The sequence below is a fragment of the Muntiacus reevesi genome, chromosome 6 (assembly GCF_963930625.1).
Source record: "Muntiacus reevesi chromosome 6, mMunRee1.1, whole genome shotgun sequence".
In the NCBI taxonomy this organism is placed as follows: Eukaryota; Metazoa; Chordata; class Mammalia; order Artiodactyla; family Cervidae; genus Muntiacus; species Muntiacus reevesi.
The window spans coordinates 93,814,211-93,835,649 of record NC_089254.1 but is presented as its reverse complement, the minus strand read 5'-3'; the positions used below and the strand labels follow the sequence as shown (position 1 = coordinate 93,835,649).

The 21,439-nt window shown below is 50.8% G+C and overlaps 1 protein-coding gene across 1 annotated transcript; it reads right to left on the bottom strand.

The window, feature by feature from the left end:
- Positions 1-993: 993 nt before the first annotated feature.
- STRA8 (stimulated by retinoic acid 8) lies at positions 994-19,542 on the bottom strand. The gene is given in 10 exon segments (XM_065938929.1): positions 994-1,117; positions 4,339-4,450; positions 6,438-6,511; positions 9,896-10,172; positions 10,973-11,191; positions 12,756-12,840; positions 13,451-13,526; positions 16,934-17,155; positions 19,304-19,426; positions 19,429-19,542. Coding segments are annotated over 10 exon segments (1,377 nt in total). The 3' UTR covers positions 994-1,042.
- Positions 19,543-21,439: the final 1,897 nt, after the last annotated feature.

Sequence of the window (21,439 nt, the reverse complement as noted above, 5' to 3'; positions counted from 1 at the left end):
ACCTCAGTTGGTAAAGAATCTGCCTGCAATGCAGGGGACCCTGGTTCGATTCCTGGGTTGGGAAGATCCCCTGGAGAAGGGATAGACTACCCACTCTAGTATTCTTGGGCTTCCCTTGTGGCTTAGCTGGTAAAGAATCTGCCTGCAATGTGGGAGACCTGGGTTTGATCCCTGGGTTGGGAAGATCCAAGGGAAGAGCAACCCAGTATTCTGGCCTGGAGAATTCAGGGCCATGGGGTCTCAAGTGTGGTCTGTTTGGTCCTTCAACTTATTCGATGAGGCCCACCCACACTATGGAGGGTAATTTGCTTTCTTCAAAAGTCTGCTGATTTAAATGTTAATCTCGTCTTTAAAAAAAACCAAAACCTTCATATAAATATCTAGGAAAGTGTCTGACCAAGTACCTGGGTACCACGGCCTTGCCAAGCTGACATGTAATAATAACCATCACCCCCGTACACAGGCTCAGGTGCCCTGAGGCACTCGGCCCAGCAGCCTCACCAAAGAGCATTCCGGGCACTGTGGGACCTGGTGCGGACTCCATTCAGGAGTCTTTATTGTCAGAAGAAGCAGATATAGGTGATCCTCCCTTGGTGTCCTGGAGCACAAGGTTGAGGTCAGCATTGCTCCTGGGCTCTTAGAGCTTGCAGGACGTGGGGTGGATGCCAGAGCTCTCTAGAACCCATCAACACAGTGCCCTGAATGTGCTGCAAGTACCCAGTGTCGTGGGACAGATCCTGGCCGTCCGGTTCTTGAAAGACTTCTGGCTGGCCTGGTCCTCGGGTGCTCCCCTGAAGAGGGGCACAGCGGGAGCAGCTGTGTGCCCTGCAGCAGGCCAGCACCTCATTCAAAACAACTCCGAAAGACGACACACAACCACACTCTTCTTGAATACTTTATAACAACCAGAAACGACAACCATCAGAATGCTTTCAGGGCAGCCCACTCCAAAACGCCAAGTCAAGGGCAACTTGGGCTGCCAGAAGTCAAAACCAGAGACCACCAGCTTCCTCCACCCCCTCCTGCTTCCAGCCCTCCTGCATCACAGATCTTCATCGTCAAACGTCTCCGTGCACCTCAACATCATCATCTCGTCATCGACAGGAAGGTCTGGTTCCTGCAAAACACAGGTAGAGGAGGATTCAAGTTTTATTTGAGGGCTCCAGGCCTCAGGTGTGGGAGATGGCCCCAACATCTCAGGCATGCCTCCTCCCTCTGCTTCTCCCCCACATCTCTTCAGCGGTATCTTCTCCTCCAGCTTCCAGCCAGGAAGCTAAGAGCAATGAGGGGCAGGGAGTCCATTTCCATTTCACTCGACTCCGTACTCTACAGTCTCCAGAAGGGCTTCTCCTGGATACAGTAGAACTGGCTTCTCTCCTCTCCTGGGGATTTCTAAGATCCCATGAGAGAGACAGGGGGAATCTTAAATCTTTATCCAGATGCCCTCAACAGAGGATGATGAATTAGACCACGATGCACCCACCCATGGAATACCATGCAGCTGCTTCCAGTAAAAGGAAAGGGGTCCTTCTCTGCGGGATACTCTATTTTAAAAGAGCAAGGTCCAGAGCAGTGTGTATGGTGGGCTGCCATTTGTGTTTGATGTATGTGTGCTCAGTTGTGTCTGGCTCTTTGCCACCCCATGGACTCTAGCCTGCTAGACTTCTCTGTCCATGGCATCTTCCAGGCAAGAATACTGGAGTGGGTTGCCATTTCCTTCTCCAGGGGATCTTCCCGACTCAGGGATCGAACCTGGGTCTCCTGCACTGCAGGTAGATTCTTTACCACTAGTGCCACCTGGAAATACCATTTGTATTTAATAGATTATATAAATATCTGGAGAACATTTTTGGATGACTGTATAAGAAATTGGTCATGATAACTGCCTTTGGGGAAGGGAATACAATAGGAACAAGGGACACTGGTAGGCGAGAGACTACATTTTCTTTGTATATCTTTTGGTAACATTTAAACTTTAAACCATGTTCAGGGGTTAGCTATTTAGAGATCATTTTGAAAAGAAACAGCATTATGTTAATTTAGCAAGCGTTTCTCATTCCCTTAGTGATGACACCTGCTAACCTCCCTGATTCCTCATTAACTCTTCCCCTAAAAGTACATTCCGGGGTTTGTGTCCTTCCTGAGTATCCCCACTCCAACAGAAAATCACCCCTCTAATTTGTTAGCCCTGCTCGTTAGGGGTTGATTCCCTTGGGCCTTGGGAAGCACCCCTAATCCAGCCAACCATCTCATGGATGTGGGACCAGATTGGGGGTGATTCTGAGAATGAAGCCCCTTCAGCTCCAGAGAGAATTGTCCTCACTTGCTGTGCCCTCCTGATAGGGATGGGGCACATCAGAGCCAGGGTATCCAAGAGGGGGAAGAACTGGTCAAAGGAAAATCACCCCGAGCCCTTGTTTAGGGTGAGGATGGTGGCAAAGGTTGAGAAAAAGGGGAGCTGGAACGTGGAGGATGCCCAGAGGCCAAACATCTGGGGAGGGAGCCACACACTGGAGTCTGTCACAGTGTGCCTGAATGTCATTCCAAGTGTCCTACTTCCTTCAGTCAGTCAGTTCAGTCGCTCAGTCGTGTCCGATTCTTTGCGACCCCATGAACCGCAGCATGCCAGGCCTCCCTGTCCATCACCAACTCCCAGAGTTCACCCAAACTCATGTCCACTGAGTCAGTGATGCCATCCAACCATCTCTAGGCCCCTGAAAATGGTGATGAGGGACTCTTCAGCTGCAGATCTGTGAAATTGCTAGGCTGCGAGAGGTGTCTGCTGGGGCTGGGTGCTGAAGTGTGTTGAGTAGCATTCCCCCCAGTTCATGTTCACCTGGAACCTATTTGGAACTAGAGTCTGTGCAGGTGTGATTAACTAAGGCTGTAAGCTGAAGTCATCCTGGATTTGGGGTGTGCCCTCGATCCAAATGATAGGTGTCCTTACAAGATGAGAGGGACAGAGAGACGCACAGAAGATGGAGGCAGTGATGCAGCTACAAGTCCAGGGATCTCTGGCATTGCTGAGAGCCTACTGGGAGCTAGGAAAAGGCAGGAAGAATTCTCCCCTAGAGGTTTCAGAGGGAGCATGGCCTGTCAACACTGAAACTGGGCCTTCTGGGAAAATAAATTTTTGTTGTTTTAAGTCCCTGAGTTTGTGGTAATTTGTTACATCAGTCCTAGGAAACCAATACAGGTACTAATTAAGTTTCATCCAACCACCTCCCTGAAGCCAAGAGTGCGGGATGAGTGGGGAAGAGAATGCAGCTGCCCTCTTTACACACCCTGTACCAAGGCCTGAGGCCTCCTGCATGAGGACACTCTTGGGCAGCTTGTTCAAGACACAGATTCCTGGGGCCACATCTCACAACATTGAATGGAAATCTTGGGTGTGGGGACGTCAGGAATCTGCATTCCAGTGAGCTCCCAAGGTGAGTCAAATCTGAGTGCCTCTGCTTTACATGGGCTCCAGTCCTGCCAGTTCTTTCTTTCCTGCAATGTGTAGAGTAACGAAGTGGGGAAAACAAAGACTGTCCCATCCATCTGCTCTCAAAGCCTTGGTAAAGTGACCTGACTTCACTGTGTCCAGAGAAAGGGACTCAGTGGTCAGGGCTGGTGGCCAAGGGTTGGTGGGGGGGTGCAGAGAGCAAACTTCAGGGAAGGGCCTTGGCTCCACGTGGTCTCAGCAGAGGGAAGTGAAGGGTGAGCAGGAAAAGGGCCACACTGAAAAGCTGCCCTGATTATTTTTGGCCGTTTTCATCACTATCACGTGCCTTTTAAAATAAACAGCTATATTTTTGCTAAATCAGTGGGAAAATCCATGGCTCTGAATCTGAAAGGGGCTGTCTCCTTGGCAGCTCATGAATAACCCCCTCCCTCCATGGAAACTTCCAGGAATGGACCTTCTAACCAAGACTCCCACAATGCATGTCACTGTGGGCTGCACAGTCAGCTTTTCAGAAGCAGAAATTAATATCCTTCAAAAGCTGACAGCAAATATTACCCCAGGGTCTCAGAAAATGATGAACTAGTTCAGCCTCTCAGAAAGGCATCAAGGAATCACACATGTAGGAATGCCTGCCAAGGGCCAGGCCTCTGACATCTGGTCCCTGTCTTAAGGTTCCCAGGCTCGGATGTGCCCTGAAGAGCATCCCTCTGCCTCTTCCCTGTTTCCCTGGACATGCTCCTTCCACAAGATGCATTAGACTAAAGTCACCTATCCGTGAAAGAACGTCCCCCGCGGTGTGAACTGGGGGAGCTGCAGCCAGTGTGCCCCTCCAGAGCCCACCATCTGAGGGGAGGCGAGCCAAGGCCTGACTGCACCCTGCTCCATCCTACCTGCTTGACCTGATTGTTAACACAGCAAAGGCCTTTGAAAAAATCGATGATCTGCACGTAGAGCTGAAACATCTCCTCAGGATTTTTTGGGTTGCAGACGGCCAACGTGGAGCTAACGGCAAAAAGGTGGAAAAACAGCATTTAGAATCCTGTTTACCTCCACTTTGTCGTTGCTGTTCAGTCACTAAATCATATGTGACTCTTTGTGATCCCATGGATTGCAGCATGCCAGGCTTCCCTGTCATTCACCATCTCACGGAGTTTGCTCAAATGCATGTCCATTTGTTCGGTGATGCCGTCTCATCCTCTGTTGCCCCTTCTCATCCTCCCCTCAATCTCCACCTCTGCTTGCACCCTCTAAAAATATCTGGATTACAATGAGAATCAAACATTCTGAAGCACGTAGCTGAACCCTCCGGTGGCCCAGTGCCTTCTGTGGAAGGTTTACACCACCCTAGTTCCAGCATCATGTCTGGAAGCTGCTGGGGAAGCAAGACTACAGGGAGGCTGGCCCATAGGTCCTCATTCAGTGTTCTGAGCTGTGGCCTGGGGAACAAGGAGCAAGATCTCCTCTCTGCCCAAAGTCAGGCCCTGCTCCCACCCATGGCTGCCCAGGCTCAGGAAGCCCAGGGCATGATCAAGTTCAGTCCCTTGACATGCCTCTGCTCAGGAGGTCTAACATGAAATGCCAGCCCTGGCACAGACGGAAGGCTGCCCTGAAGATTTTTTTCCTGCTGTTTCCTGGGACAAGGGGAGAAGCCCACCAACGGGACCGTGAATCAGGCCTGGACAGCTGGTGGTGCTTTGACCCCACTTCACTTTTTTTTTTTTACCCCCTAATTGGTTGTTTTCTGTTCTACCAGCAGGGTGAGGAGTTAACAAAATTATTTGTCAAGTACACTTTGGCCACTTTTCAACCAAATTGTGTTCACAGCCCAAGCCCAACAAAGAAATAGCAATGTCTGTCTCCAGCCGGTTTCAGCAAAATCAAACTCTGTACCACCGGGAAGAGTCACCATGGAAAATCGCTTTGAGATTTCGGGCAAGTCTGGCTGGGCTGGGGGTGGGGGAGGGGGTGGCAGCTGAGTTGCAAATACTGCAGTCTGATCTGCCTGCAGGCTGCCAGGGCTCCGGGTTGGAGCCACAGGCCTTAGAAAGAATGGAGATGTTCTTTGGGATCATAAGAACAAGAATGTCACCTCACTCACAAGAACATGTAGAAAGACTACATGTTCTTGCTTCTTTAAAAAAAAAAAAATTTTTTTTATTTGGCTGTGTAGGTCTTACTAGCAGCACACAGGATCTAGTTCCCTGACCAGGGATCCATCCCCAGCCCCCTGCTTTGAGAGTGTGGAGTCTTAACCACTGGACGACCAAGGAAATCCCTTCTTGCTCCTTTGTAACAAGGTATTGAGGGGGCTGTGCCTTTAGGCTGTAAGGCCACAGCTTTTCAAAGTAGCAAGGAAATTTTAGTCCTAAACTCTCTCTTTCTGAGGGAACAAAACTGTTTTTTATGTGTGTGTGTGTCTAAAAAAACCAAGCTGCTTCTTGTTTTAAAATCTCCCCAGATGCTCTTCTGACTTCAGGGGGTCATCCCCTCCTTCTACATCCTTCCCATCAGCACTGTGAAAACAGCTCCCCGCCTTGTGCAGCTCAGAGACCCTGTCCCTCCCCGCCAGGCTCAGGCATGGGGCCTGTTGCCATGTTGGCCCAGGCTCTCTGTGCCCCAGAGCTCCCTGTCCACCTCTCAAACCAGACTGACTGCTGTGACCCACCCACGGCCACCTCACCCCAGGAGACAGTGCAAACCACCTAGAGCTAACAACTCTGGTTGATGTATCTCAGCCCTGGACCACAATGGAAGAACTGTCTATGTTGAAGAAGCCCCAGAGAAGATCCTCCCCAGGGCAGTGACACAATCCTAGGACCAGCCTCTTCTGAATCACAGGAAAAAGTGGATTTCCAAGAACTTCCACTGAACTATGCTCCCCTCTGAAAGGCTGCAAGGGAGAGGGTCCTAAACATCCCAGCAGGGAAACACACACACACACACACACACACACACACACACACACACAGAGTCTCATACCCCTCCTCACCTGGGGCCAGATGTGCCCGGAACTTCACTTTTGTCCAGGAAACTTGCCACATCAAAGGCATCTTCAAAAAGGATCTGAAAGAAACCATAAAACTTCACGTGTTAGAAATCCGCCACACTCTGATGTTTGCTCTGGGCTGCCGAGGGATAGAAAGGCTCCCTACCCCTTGTCCCCAAAGGGATGCATGTTAAAGATGAGGCCCAAACCCAAGGTCTCTGCTTGGTGACCTTTACAGGGGATGAATATTAAGTTCTTGCCCACCCAGAACACACTGCCAACCCCAGAGAGTGGCTGAGAAATGGGGAAGCACTGGGGACCATGGTCTCCTCTTTTTAAAGAGGGTGGGAGCTTAGGTGGGAGAGGCAACAGCCAGAGGCGAGCCTCTGTTTACATGGGAAAGGGCTCATCTACACCGCCTGAGGGACAGACTGAGCCCAGGATCCACAATCCAGTCGTTTCATGCCAGGGGAACAGAGGTTAAGGGGTCTCTGCGGTTAGGTTGCAAAGAGCCCACTCCCAGGGTGGATGTGCCACAGTCAGCCCATGTCCCTGCCCCACCCCCACTCCGCCTTGGGAGTCCCTTGCAGTCACACCAGTCACCTGGGGTGCTTGTTAAAAACATGGATTCTGAGCCATCCCCTTGAAGACTTGGATTCAGTGGGTCTAGAGTAGTTGCCAAACACCTATCTTTTAACTAAATTCCACTTGAGAACCATGGGGAGATCATGGAGGGTTAACCATAAACAAGTGACCAAAGGGCAGAGATTTGAAAACACAAAAAAAATCTGTGATAAAGGATGCAATCCTTAAAGCAGGAACTAGGCATCCTGGATAGGTCCTCCCCCACACTGGGCTCGTCTGTAAGCTGGAAGGACAAGGTGACAGTAGTTTCCCATGCCTGGCCCTGGAGTCTGGGAGGCCTCCCAGGGAACGTGGTATCCAGGGCTGTCCACTGGATCACAGAAAAAGCTAGAGAATGCCAGAAAAACATCTGTTTCATTGACTACTTCAAAGGCTAAAGCCTTTGTGCAGATAACAACAAAGTGTGGAAAATTCTTAGATGTGGGAAACCAGATCACCTTACCTGCTTCCTGAGAAACATGTATGCAAGTCAAGAAGCAACAGTCAGAACCGGACATGGAACAACAGACTGGTTCCAAATTGGGAAAGGAGTACGTCAACACTGCATACTGTCACCCTGCTTATTTAACTTATATGCAGAGTACATCATATGAAATGCTGGGTTGGATGAAGCACAAGCTGGAATCAAGATTGCTGGGAGAAATATCAATAACCTCAGATATGCAGATGACACCACCCTTATGGCAGAAAGGAAAGAGGAATTAAAGAGCCTCTTGATGAAGGTGAAACAGGAGAGTGAAAAAGCTGGCTTAAAACTCAACATTCAAAAAATGAAGATCAAGGCATCCGGTCCCATCACTTCATGGCAAATAGCTGGGGAAACAATGGAAACAGTGAGAGACTTTATTTTGGGGGGCTCCAAAATCACTGCAGAGGGTGACTGCAGCCATGAAATTAAAAGACACTTGATCCTTTGAAGAAAACCTATGACAAACCTAGACAGCAGGGACATTACTTTGCCAACAAAGGTCCATCTAGTCAAAGCTATGGTTTTTCCCATAGTCATGTAGGGATGTGAAAGCTGGACAATAAAAAAGACTGAATGCTGAAGAATTGATGCTTTCTATCTGTGGTGCTGGAGAAGGCTCTTGAGAGTCCTTTGGACACCTAGGAGATTAAACCAGTCTTAAAGGAAATCAACCCTGAATATTCATTGTAAGGACTGATGAAGTTGAAGCTCCAGTGCTTTGGCCACTGGGGTGTGAAGCGCCAACTCATTGGAAAAGACCCTGCTGCTAGGGAAGGATAGAAGGCAGGAGGAGAAGGGGACGACAAAGGATGAGACGATTGGATGGCATCACCGACTTAATGGACATGAGTTTGATCAAACTCCAGGAGATAGTGAAGAGCAGGGAAGCCTGGCGTGTGCAGCGCATGGGGTCACAAAGAGTCGGATACGACTGAGCAACAACAAGGGCTGTTCCCCCAGCGTCAGAGGCACCTGGAGGTTCTCTGGCTCTAAGACTCCCCAGAGAGACGCCGGACCTCTCCTCAAAGAAACCACCTGCTGAGGAACGTTTGAAAAGTCAGGGCAAAGCAGGGGGGTGGCGCCATGCAAGCTGAATGTCTTGCAAAGCACTAGATTAGGAGCAGAGAAGCAAAGAACTGCCCGCTCCGCTACAGTAGGGAGGAGAGATGCGGCCCCAAGTGGGAGCAGCAGCCTTCCGCGGCTGTCCTAATTCTGGAAGAGCAGCGGAGGAGCCCACCTTGATCTCAGCGCTCAGCGACCGCTAACGCGCACCAGCACTCTGCTTGGCTGACCACGGCGGGCATTAACAGCTTCAACTTCGAGCATTTACAGTAAAGGCATGTGCACCTCCTCAACGCTCGGTGGGGTGGGAGGGAACTGACGCTCGCTGGCCCGCCCGCTCGCCCGCTCGCCCGCTCTCAGGTACTGGCCCTGATTGGTCCAAACAGAATTCTATCTCGGTTTTTCATTGGCTGAATAACCTGGCAATCTAGCAAATTCTGACCAATGAGAGGGAAGGAGAGGCATGGTGGAAATTTCTGGAGATGTTCTTCCTTGACGCTTAAGAAAGAGCCAGAGGCAGTCTTTTCCCTTGCCTGACGTAGAGGATGTATGGATGTGAGAGTTGGACTATAAAAAAAGCTGAGCGCGGAAGAATTGATGCTTTTCAACTGTGGTGTTGGAGAAGATTCTTGAGAGGCCCCTGGACTGCAAGGAGATCCAACCAGTCCATCCTAAAGGAAATCAGCCCTGAATTGACGATGGACAGGGAAGCCTGGAGTGCTGCAGTCCATGGGGTCGCAAAGAGTCGGACACAACTGAGCGACCGAACTGAACTGAACTGATGTAGAGGAGAAGGAATAATAACTTGATTGCTACTGGCCGCCGTTCCACAGTTTTACCCTGTGCGGGAAATGGGGAGGGCGGGAAAGGTGAGATGCCAGCCTTGAGAGGAGGCAGAGCAGGGAGAAGCGAAGAACCGAATCCACGGCCACACGGCCGAGAGACATAGCGAAAGTCCTCCTGCCACGGGCCCTCCCGGGTTGGGCAGAGTACATCACCTCTTGGTTTAATGAGCGAGTACTTGAAGCTGAAAGAATCTAGTGAATACAGCCTTCTAATCCATCTCTTCTGTAATCCCCATGGAATGGCCAGGAAGGTAACAGGAGAAAAATAAATGTTCTGTGGTTATGCATATATGTCAGGAAAATCAGAATCGTACCGCGCCAGCATCCAGAGAGCACCTCCAGGTGGCTGCGGGAACCCTGCTAACTTGCCGGGGCGTTTCCAGGCACAGATGATGGAGTCATTCCTATCCACCCTCCATCCCACCTGTGGGTCGGCTCACCTCCTCAGGGGTGGAGACGAGCGAGCCGCTGGCCCCCTGGCTGTCAAGCCCGCTGTCCTTCGTGCTGCTCTCGGCGCAGGCCGGCTCTGGATAGGACCCCACGAGGCCGCTCTGTGTCTGCTCCCAGGCCTGCAAGAGGATGGTCTTCATCTCCTCCGAGAGGATCTGCCACAGATGGGAGATGGCCGCGGACACGATGGGGAGCGTCACCTCCTTGGAGGAGATGATCTTGTTCCTGATCAGAAAGTCCATCGTCTGCTTGTAAAAGTTGAGGTACCTGCAACCGAAAGGGCAGTGACCCCCAGACCTGAACGCAGCGGCCCGAGGTCCCCCAACCCGAGGCGGCTGCTCGGGATCCCGTGGTGGGGAGGGGGGCCGTGAAGAGCACAGGCCTTGCCCGGCACTGTGGTTCACCAGGGACTCAGCCTCATTAGTCTCCGCCAGCCCTGACCCTAGCAGTGCAGAGCCAGCTTGGGGGCCACGAGCGACTTAGTTTTGTGTTTTGGGGTCCCTTCCTAAGTCCTCCCAGAGCCCTCTGCGAAGCTCACTGTCAGACAGAAGAGAGGATGAGAGGTCAGGGCAGGCTGACTCTCTCACCAGGGGAACACGGCTTCAAATTTAGAGCCCAGGAATGTGCAGACATGATAGGAGCCGGCTTAAATTTGGAAGCTGTGGAGTAAGCCTCTTTCTGTTGAGCCAACTCCTCCAAGCCCATATACATGGATGTGTTCAGCCTTGAGTTTGAGAAGGAGCAGTGAATAGCAGGTGGAATCTGGGCTAGCCATTCACTGCTTCCCTTGCTGCAAGACCAATAATGTTGCGGGGGTGGGGAAGCACTTTAGCCCTCAAATCACACCAACAGACCCCCACAGTGTCACCCCAGATAAAGTCAGTCTAAGGAAACACAGTGCATGTGCTGCGCAAATGTGGTGTCAAGACCAGTTCTCTAGCCCCTCTGCCAACCCCATCCCCGAGCCCTTCCTGTGTGGAAATCCGGAGGGCCCGTGACTCAGGGCCTGTAGGGTGCTCCCGCTGGAGCACTTGTCCCCTTCCCCACGGGCGCCAGGCCTTTCACACCGTTCAAATTCCAAGAGATCTGGCAGCAAGGTGACGGAGGAGTTTAAGAGCTCCACTTTTTTCTCCTCTTCCTCCTCCACCTCCTCATATTCTTCCTCCTCTTCTTGCTCCTCCTCCTCCTCCTCTTCTTCCTCTTCTTCCTCCTCAACATCCTTCTCAGCTGCCTCGATGGAGCACCAAGTGTCCAGGCCTTTCCAGTGAACTTTATTTGACACCAGACTGGGGAGGAAATAGAAACAAGACAATTACAGGCTAATTTCCCTCATGAACATCAAGGCTGAACATTTTAATACAGTTTTAGCATATTTTATATATATTATATATATGCATAAGTGAGCTTCCCCAATAAGTGGGCAGGTAAAGAATCCGCCTGCCAGTGCAAGAGACACAAGACACACAGGTTTGATCCCTGGGTCAGGAAGATTCCCTGGAGTAGGAAATGGCAACCCACTCCAACATTCTTGCCTGGGAAATCCATGGACAGTGGAGCCTGGTGGGCTACAGTCCATGGGGTCACAAAGAGTTGGACATGACGAATGTGCCTGAGCATGCAGGCAACATGGTGCTCTTACCCTACCTACGCTACCCTACATATGTATAAATACATTATGACCAAGTGAGGTTTATCCAGGAATATAAGGTGGCTTATTCAAACTTTGAAAATCAATCAGTGTAGCTCACCATGTCAACAGATTAAGGAAAAATATTAATTTCTATATGTGCAGAAAAGCATTTGACAAAATTCAACATTCATTCATGATTTTAAAAAACTCTCAGCAAACTAGGAATAGAAGGGAATTTTTTTAACCTGATAAAGAGCATCTATAAAAAGCCTATAGCTAACATCATACTTAACAGTAAAAGATTGTTTATCTGCCAAGATCAGGAACAAGAGAAAGATGTCCTCTCTTACCACTTCTATTCAAAATTATGCTGGAGATTATAGCCCATCCCCAAAGATGAACCAAAGAAATGAAAGGTGTACAGATTGGAGAGGAGGAAATAAAACTGTCTTTGTTTGCAGACAATGTGATTATCTATGTAGAAAATCCCAAAGAACCTAAAAATATGTGGTCAGAACTAAGAAGGAAGCAAGGTTTCAGAATACAAAGTTGATATACAAAAACCAATAGTATTTCTGTAAACTAGCAATGAATAACTGGAAATTGAAATTTTAAAAGTAGCCTCTCTTGTCTGAGTGCCATGTTATAAGTGAGGTTCCCCTTTCAGCACCCCTTCCCCTTGCAGCACCTGCATGTTATTACTTTTTCCTTTCTTCTCTTACATCCTTTTTAGCTTTTCTTAGGTTCCTGTGAAGCTAGAAAGTAGGCAGAGATTTGGATTTCCCTCATCTTCCTATGTATCTTTCAGTAAAACCATTAGGTAAGTTTTTTTAAAAGCTATAATACTATATGAATACTGTGATCTCATTTCTCTACAAAGTAGTGTGCAAAATTAAAAAAATGAGGATATTCTTGATGGTTAACATTGATTTTCTTTGAGTGGTGAGATAAGTACTTTCATGTTCTTTTTCGGGTACTTCTGTTCTTTTTGACATTTTCTGTTAATAAGTAGGATTATTTTTATATTCGGGAAAAATCCAATACATGTGATTAGGATAACACAGAGAAGAGAACTCTCCAGCACAAAGTTGTTCTAAATCGATAAGCAGTGTCTCTCACTCTGCTCTGCATTCTGGCGGGGAGGGTGGGCTGCCGAGCCGCAGCAGAACTGTGGTAGAAGAGCGGCACGTCCTGGGTCTCCTGGTGCTTGGGGCTCTTACCTGGGGTTTCTGGAGTACATGCTGGCATATTCTTTCCTGGCCTCCTCTAAGCTGTTTGCATTCCCATCCTCCAGGTTGAAAGACTCTATTAAGGAGTTGAAGGCAAGGGTCACACGTGATAAAGTCGGGACTTGGTCCAGTCTCTCCTGTCTTTCTGGACTGCGTGGACCACGGGTGGTCGCTGAGCCCACCCAGGTTCAGGGTTAGGGGTCAAGAGCCCAGTTTCACCTCTCTTTTTAGATGGGAGGGGGAGAGGGACAGGGGAAGAGCTTCTTGAGCCAGCCCTTCTTAGTCCAGGCATGAAGAGCACCCCTTTCAGAATTCAGCTCCCACTGGCTTGTGAAACCCCAATGTCCAGCTTGAGTGCCAAAGAACGGAGACAGCTTCTGCCCTTTGCTTTCGAGTTGGGCAACCCCGATCCACTCCTCTGGCCTCTCAAGAGGTCAGGCACCTGGGAAGGAACTCCTGTTGCTCACACAGTCCACTGACGTTTGTCCGTCCTGCCAGACCCTAAGCTCGCTGAGGACAGGGCCTGGGTCTCATCATACCCCTGGTCCAGGCACAATGCCTGGCACACAGTAGGCTCTCAGTAAATATATGTTCACTTGGCTTACCCCAATCTCTCTATTTTCAACAGAAAAAACCAACCAGCCCTACCCTGGGAGGCAGAGGGGTGGCAGCTATGGATCGCTTACCTTTCAGCTTCAGTAGCTCATCCAAAGTTTGTTCCAGTTCCTGAATATGATTCTTCGCCTTATTCAAAACTTGCCACTGAGGACAGAGACAGACAGTGCGGAGAAGCCGGCCTCCCCTCGCAGAGTTGGTTTTGTGAACACGGAAGCCCCTTTACTGTCCTGAAGCCACCCCCACCTCGGGTGTGAAGTCTCAGTCTTTGACATCGTTAACAGAAAGGGTAGGAGTTAGTTCCGAGCCACAGAAGGCACGACATTTACTTTGTATTCTGGAAATGGTTCTCACAGAAATACCAGAGCATTTGGAAACCATTAAGCTGTGTTCAGCAGACAGTTAGGGCTGCAAACGACTATAGACGTGCTGTGAAGTCGGGATGGACAATGTCTGCAGAGGCAGCAGAGAGCCCCCTCCTCCCCCCATTAACTTATGCTCACTTCACACAGTGTGCTACCGGTGGGTTAACAGTAAATGTACTAGTTTAGTACTGGTAAATGTACTAGTTAGTAAAAATACAAAAATGTATTTTTGTTTGATAAATGCATACATTCTAGTTGACCTAAAGTCTTATCAAGTGCTCTGTCAATTTGAACTATGAATTTCCTGTCCTGAAAAAATAGAATCACAAGCATTTCCTTGCTCCCTCCTTCCCTTTCTTTACCACTGGATGTAACATTATTCAAGTCAAAATGGTAACTGCAAGATTATACAACAATGAGAAATGCTGAATATTGTGTACTATGCAGACCGCCCAGTGCCTGTGAGGAGTCCCAGACCTTCCTCAGGCATGCACAAGGGCAAAGAGCTGTGTGCCCAGCCCGGGGTCACAGAGTAAACAAAACTGCCCAGCTTTCAGGCCGCTGACATTCTAAGAGGGAAGATGAGCGTGGAGACAACCCCTCATCACACAGAACACACCACAGCCCCTCTTAATGCAGAATTCGGTGAACGCCGCAGAGGACTGTGGGAGGACCGGCAGGGGAGGAGGAGGGACCCACCCTTCTGGAGGGCCCGACTGAGTCCTGCTGGCGCGTGAAAAGGAGACTGGAGGGCGAGTAAAGGCACCCCGCTCTGCAGACCCACAGGACGGTGACAGGAGACCCAGCGGACCACGGGGATCCCGGACTGCTCCTTTAGAGCAGGGCCCCTGCCGTCCTACACTGGCTGCTGGCTCCGGTCCCGGGCTCAGAATTACACTGCTGGGTCAGCAAGGACTCTGTCCACTCTCGGGATACCCGGGGCCGACAGGCTGCCTGAACCTCGAGCTTGGGAGGCGAGGACTTTCCAGCCCTCTGGACCAAGACGGTCACCTGCGTCCGCACAGCACGGCCACCCCATGCCCACCTTGCAGTCTGACTGCGTCACCTGGGCCAGAACGGAGCCAGGTGGGCCAGGGGCCGGTCACTGAAACTCTGTTTCTACAATATTTTTGGCAGGCTGATTTTCTTAGGACCTTTCTCTGAGTTGAATTATGTCCCCCTAAAAAAAGATGTGTTAAAGTTCTAACCCCAGGCCTGTGAGCATGACCTTATTTGGAAGCAGGGCCTTTCTCGAGGTAATCAAGTCAACGTGAGATCATGAGGGTGGGCTCTGACTCAGTATGACCAGTGTCCTTATGAAAGGGGGAAATTCGGACATAGAGACAGACACATACAGTAACTGGAGTGACGCCTCTGTAAGCCAGGGAATGCCAAGGATTGCCAGCAAATGCCAGAAGCCAGAAGAGGCAGGAAGTGTTCTCCCCTAAGGCAGAGAGAGCCCGGTCCTGTGGACACCTGGATTTTGAACCTCTAGAGGCTAGACCTCTGAGACATTTCTGTTGTTCTAAGCCATCTCCTGTATGGTATTTTGTTTTGGCAGCCACAGAAAACTAGTACAGCCTTGCTGCCACACATGTGTGCATCTCACTCTTGTAAGGCAAATCCTTTCTGCATGGACGCTACAAATGCAAAACTCAGCATTGTCCCTCCAGCAGGAGCGCAAAGGAAGAACAGGACAGAAGATATTTGATTTCCAGTCTGCCCCCTGGCTGTGCCATCCCAGGCAAATAGTCTAACTTTCTGGAGCCTCAGTCTGCTCCCCTGCAGAGTGAGGGTGACGTGAACAGAGCTGGGAGGAAGAAATGAGGTGATGCACGGGGAAATGATACTAGCATTCTAAACCACCTAGGACTGTGCTATGTTTTTCATGCTTTTTCTTGTTAAACTCCATGGAAGACCTCAGGAAACCGTGACTGGGGTCCCTGTTTAACAGATGTGTTAACTGAAGCTTAGCAAGGAACCTGCCTCACGTGGACTGACACCACTTCACAGGCTCCCCGCCACATCAGGAGGTATGAGTTTTCGGGGTGCAGAGGGTTTCCCTCTAGATTTCCCTCCACTCCTTCCTGCCAGCCCCCAGTACTTGTTTTTCCTTCAGTCCTGCTGCCCGTCTCTGCACACTTCTTCACTGGCCTGTGACAGGGGCCTTGGGGTTGTTGTGCACCCTGGACGCATGTCACCCAGGGGACACAGAGCAGAGTTGTTCTGGACAGGCCTTTTGCTGAGAGGCCGGGATTTGGGCCTCTGAGGTCAGGCTAGTCTGCAGCGGGTAAGACGCGGCTCTTAAGCTTTACCCACGTGCAGCAGCAGCCAGAGCGCCGTGAGGTGTCCCCAGCTAGGTCTGCCCTTTGGATCCGGGCACAAGGGTACCTGCTCTGGAAGCAGCACCAGCCCAGAGGGAAACCCACAGTTGCAGAGCAGCAGGCTGGTCCAGAGAGACGGACGGTGGAAGGAGGGCCTGGTTTGGATCCCCAAACCTGGCCTCTCCCTGGGTCCTGCCACCAACCAGCTGGCAGGCCCTGTCTGAATTCCAGTTCCCTCCTTCGTTAAAAGGGGTGAGGGGCCTTGAGGCTATCGTGACCTCCCCCACGTTGGAGACCTCCTGACTACTCCCTCCAGTGATACCAACTCCATCCTTCCATCACCACCCGAACCTACGCGAACCTTCTGTGCTCCGCCAGAGATAGCAATCAGCAGTACAGAAGTCCAGTAAGGAGAAAGGCAGAATTACGATCAGGAAAAGACAAATGCTTACCTGGAGAGTGCTGCCACCTAGGGAAAGACCTGGTTAGTGCATGAAAACTGAGGGACACACATGCGCCTGTAGTGGGGGGGGTGCTTTGGGGGAGGGGGGTTTGTGTGTGCTTACAGTGGGAATGCAGGGTCTGGGCAGTGGCTGGAGGCTCACCGCGGCCCACGAAAGGGATGGGCATCAGTGTGGCCAGCTTGCCGGGCCTCTCAGCGGCTCATTTCCCTCCTGAGGCCAGGCTAGTCTGCTGGGGGTAGGTAGGGCCCAGAGCAGACAGAGAGTCCTGAGGTGTCCACTGTGGGCTACTGACCCACCTGGGCCGCAGCCCTCGGGGGTGGAGCTCCAGGCCAGTCTCCACCCTGGCTCCACAGTCCTTCCACGTGTGGGAGCTTTTCCTCCCTCCCCTCAGGTCCCCATACCTTTGAGGCTGTGAGATCAGAGTGGGAGTAGACGGCCTTCCTGAGGTTGCCGAAGAGCCCCGCCAGGGTTGCTCGGTGGCGGGCCTGGGACAGGCGTCTGCGGGCCACCCGCTGCTCCTGCTTCTGGAGGGGCCGGGGCGTTACCCCCCCGCCGCCGCCGGGGTTGCTGCCTCCTCCTGCAGCCTCCATGAGAAGCTGCAAGGAGCTAGGCTTGACTTGGCCCTAAATAGTAAAGGTAAAATATTAAAGAGAAAGGAAGGTAGATTGAAGCCAAAAGGGGAACAATTCCCAAGTAAAAGGTCCCAAACCAATGAATATAATCGACAATAGATACACAATCAACCATAGGTGATACAAAACCTGTTATCGAAACTCGACTCCTGAAAACCCAAGGTGCTCATACCTGACTTACAGTTGAAGGGCACTGCTGCTTTACAGCAGGAAGTCTCCAGGACCTTGCAGGTTCTCACTGGACACTTGTTAATTGACCACAGTGGCCAAGGAGGGCAGGCCGTACCCTGAGATCTCATTCTTTACAGTCTGTGAGAGGTGGGGCAGGTGTGTCCCAACCCTGTGAGGTCTTCCCTAGCCACAGAATCAGAGGCCCATCCAGCCTGATGGCTAGGTTACATCAGAGGCCATCTTTTATAATCTCCAATTTCCAGACACAAACAAATCTTTAATAGGAAGCAAAGTGAAACAGCAAAGTGAACAGGAAGCCCAGAGAAAAACAAGGGTTTCCCAGGTGGTACTAGAGGTAAAGAGTCTGCCTGCAATGCGGGAGACCTGAGTTTGAGCCCTGTGTCAGGAAGATCCCCCAGAGGAGGAAATGGCAACCCACTCCAATATTCTTGCCTGGAGAATCACAGAGGAGCCTGGTGGGCTAGAGTCCATGGCGTCACAGAGTCAGATACGACTGAGGGACAAAGGACACCACACCGTACAGGGAAAAACAAGAACCTTTCGAACTTAAGAATATGAGTCTTCTTTACCTGTTTAAATTAAAAAGAAATGCATGTGCCTGGACACCAGGGCATTTAGGTTGACATTTAGGCTGAGGTAAAAACACCAAGGTCCTCCCAGAGTCTCAAATTCTCTAATAGTCTAGGCATATGAATGCCAAAGGCCTCTGGACTTGTGGGGAGTCTAGAGCTCTCCTGTGCCAATGCTGATAATTTGACTTTCCTCTCAGGTTTCTTACCTGAACACATTCCTCTGGAAAGCTCTGCCCGTCTGTGGAGAAGTTTGCCGCACGGGATAAAGGTGCAGCCCTCTGCCTCTCCTATAGGGGGCAGACACTCTCAAGACTTGCTGCCTCCAGAGGCTGCCTCCACGGCCTGTCTCCGTTTTTTTCCCTCCTACTTAGAATGCCACCCCGCCCCCCACCCCTGGTTTATACCTGTCTAGAGTCAGCTTGTCCTTCAGTTCTCAATTTAAGCCCCAATTTCTCTGAGAAGCTTTTCAGACCCAGGTCACACTGGCTTCTCATTTGAATCTTGTTCTGTCAACAAATCAAGATCCTTTGTCAGGATCCATGTATTCAGCATCTAAAGTGTCTCTCCGAGAGTGCATCAGAATAGATATAAGACAGGATAGCAGGTGGCAGAGGATGAGATGGTTAGATAGCGTTCTGACTCAATGCACATGAATTTGAGCAAACTCCGGGAGATAGTGAAGGACTGGGAAGCCACCTAGAGTTGAACTTAAAAAAAAAAACAACTCCCTAGGCTAAACTTTAAAAAAAAAGTATGACTTCACCCTTTCCAAGTTTCAAAGTAACTTGCAATTATCTTAAATTATCAATCCCTAAACCATTTGAGTGTGATCCAGTTGTATTAGAGCTTCCCAGGTGGCGCTAGCGGTAAAGAACCCGCCTGTCAATCCAGGAGACGTCCGTTGGATCCCCGGGTGGGGAAGATGCCCTGGAGGCGGACATGGGCAACCCACTCCAGTATTCTTTCCTGGAGAAGTCTGGCGGGCTACAGTCCATAGGATCGCAAAGTCGGACAGGACTGAGGCGATTTAACACACGCACATGTGCGCGCGAACACACACACACACACACACACACACACAGAGTCTCTTAGCAAATCCTAAGTAAATGCATACAAGACACTGGATGTTTTGCAACCCACCAGCAGCTTCTTTTGGTCCCCTATGCTTATAAGATCATGTTTAAAAGAAACCCAGAATCATTCTCAGAAATCTGTAGGGTGTCAGCATGACATGTACAAATGTACAAAAGTGTGGACCCAGACCTAAATGGCCACCTGTTTGGATCCACGAGTTTCAGTAAGTCGCATGTATTACATAAACCACCCACAAGTCCAGTGCACTATTCAGGAGGTGAATGGGTGGCGTTTAGTCGACTCTCCCTCTCGCAGGGAGATGAACACCTGGGCACACGGGCAGCGGGAAGCCATGACAGTGGTGGCAGTGGGTCACCGGCCTCACGTGCCGAACACAGTGGGGACCTTCGCTCCCCTGGGCCCGACAGACCTCAGCACAGGCGCGCGGACCAATCGCAGTGTGGCCCTGGGCCCACAGCCAATGAGGATGCGCGGCGGTGGACCAATGAGGTGCAGGCAGTGGAAGAAACAGTGTAACATATTATCCAAAGGCTACACACGGCGGCGGGGAGGGGGAGCGGGGCGGGCTGACCTTTTTACCTTGCCCGATGGCTCCCTTCCAAGTGAGGCCGAGGGGGGTTAGGGAGCGGATCCCTGTGTCACCGCACGGCCTGTATGTGCCCACCGAGGGCTAAATGGATGTCCTTCGACTGGGTCCGCTGGTCTGACCTAGAGCCCCAGTATCCTCATCCCTCAAACGGGGCTCCAGCCTGACTGGATTTCCCTGAGGCTTAGAGAAGACGTGGTCAATACAGGTCCAGAGCACAGGTTCCCTGTCTCGGGGGAAAGATGAGAGCAGGCAGATGTGAGGAAATAGACAGATACAAGGGGGGACCGGGGAATTGATGTTTTAAACTAGGGAAGAAGAAAAGGGGGTGGGCCACAAGAGAGGGTGCACAGAAGAGGCCTTTAGAGGGTGGGATCAAAATAGCAAGAAGAAAAGAGAAACAGTGCTTTACTCTCTGAGACAAGAATAAACAGGTATTCTTCCAGCTTAGGGAAAAAAAAAAAAAAAAATCATTTCTCCCTCAAATAGAGATTCGTGTGTCTAGGTGTCTTTCTGCTTGAATTCCTGCTCCCCTGAATGTTTCGGGGATGGTCTGCTCCCATGCCTTCAGTTTGAGGCTAGGAAGTTCCAGCAGCCAGGCGCCCCTTGCTGCTCCCTATCCTGGGGCAAGCTGCTTCACCCCAGGTAGGGGTGAACCTGAGGTCAAAAGGCCTCCTGCAGGGGGCCTAGAGGCACTTGGATTTGGATTCTGACTGGGGATTTACCTCAGTGACTGTGAGGACCATGAAGTGAAGTGAAATGAAGTGAAGTCGCTCAGTCGTGTCCGACTCTTTGCAACCGCATGGACTGTAGCCTACCAGGCTCCTCCCTCCATGGGATTCTCCAGGCAAGCATACTGGAGTGGGTTGCCATGAGATCTACCTAAAGCAGACAGACAGGGTACCTGGCCCCCTGGTGGACGCTCTTGAAATTCAGCTTCGGAGTTTGGTGGAACACTAAATTAAACGGTGTGTTATGTGGAAAGAAACTGTCACATGGAAAGCACCCAGGAAGAGCAAATTCTCCTTCTCCTTTTCAAGAGAAATATTCGTTTTAAAGCAAAATTCTGCCTAGCCTGAGGCCCTGTCCCTTCTGGCTGTCCAGGACCCTGTGACCTAGGGTCACGGAGGGTCCCTGAGGAACTGCTTTCTCCCCTCCCCCCTCTTTGTTTCTCCTCCCTGCCCCTGCTCCTCGCCTCCCAACACCAGTCTCGGAGTTGTTGTGAGACCCCTGTGTGACCGAGGGCATTCAAGAGTCTGTTCAGTCCTCTTGCCTGGAAAATCCCATGGACGGAGGAGCCTGGTGGGCTGCAGTCCCGTGGGGTCAAGAAGAGCCTGACACGACTGAGCGGCTTCACTTTCACTTTTCACTTTCATGCATTGGAGAAGAAAATGGCAACCCACTCCAGTGTTCTTGCCTGGAGAATCCCAGGGATGAAGGAGCCTGGTGGGCTGTCGTCTAAGGGGTCGCACAGAGTCAGACACGACTGAAGCGACTCGGCAGCAGCAGCAGCACACCTCTGTCTTGGAGAGCTTTACCTTTGCGCTAAGAGGGTACACAGAGGTCCAGAAACCAACCTGCCCAGCCCTTTGTCTAGTCATCCCCTCTCCACCACTACCACATGTCTGGCTCCCTGGATGTGGCCACTGAGGAGCAGGTATGCACCCAGAAAAATACAGTCCTGAGGTGGGACGTTGCTGAGAGGGTTCCTTACCTGCTGCAGCCTGATTTCTTTCTTGAAAATGAAGACCTCTGGCCCATTCAGTCAGCCTTCCTCACGGCCGTGACGCAGAAGGCTCTGCTTATGAACTCTGGGACCTCTAGGTGGCT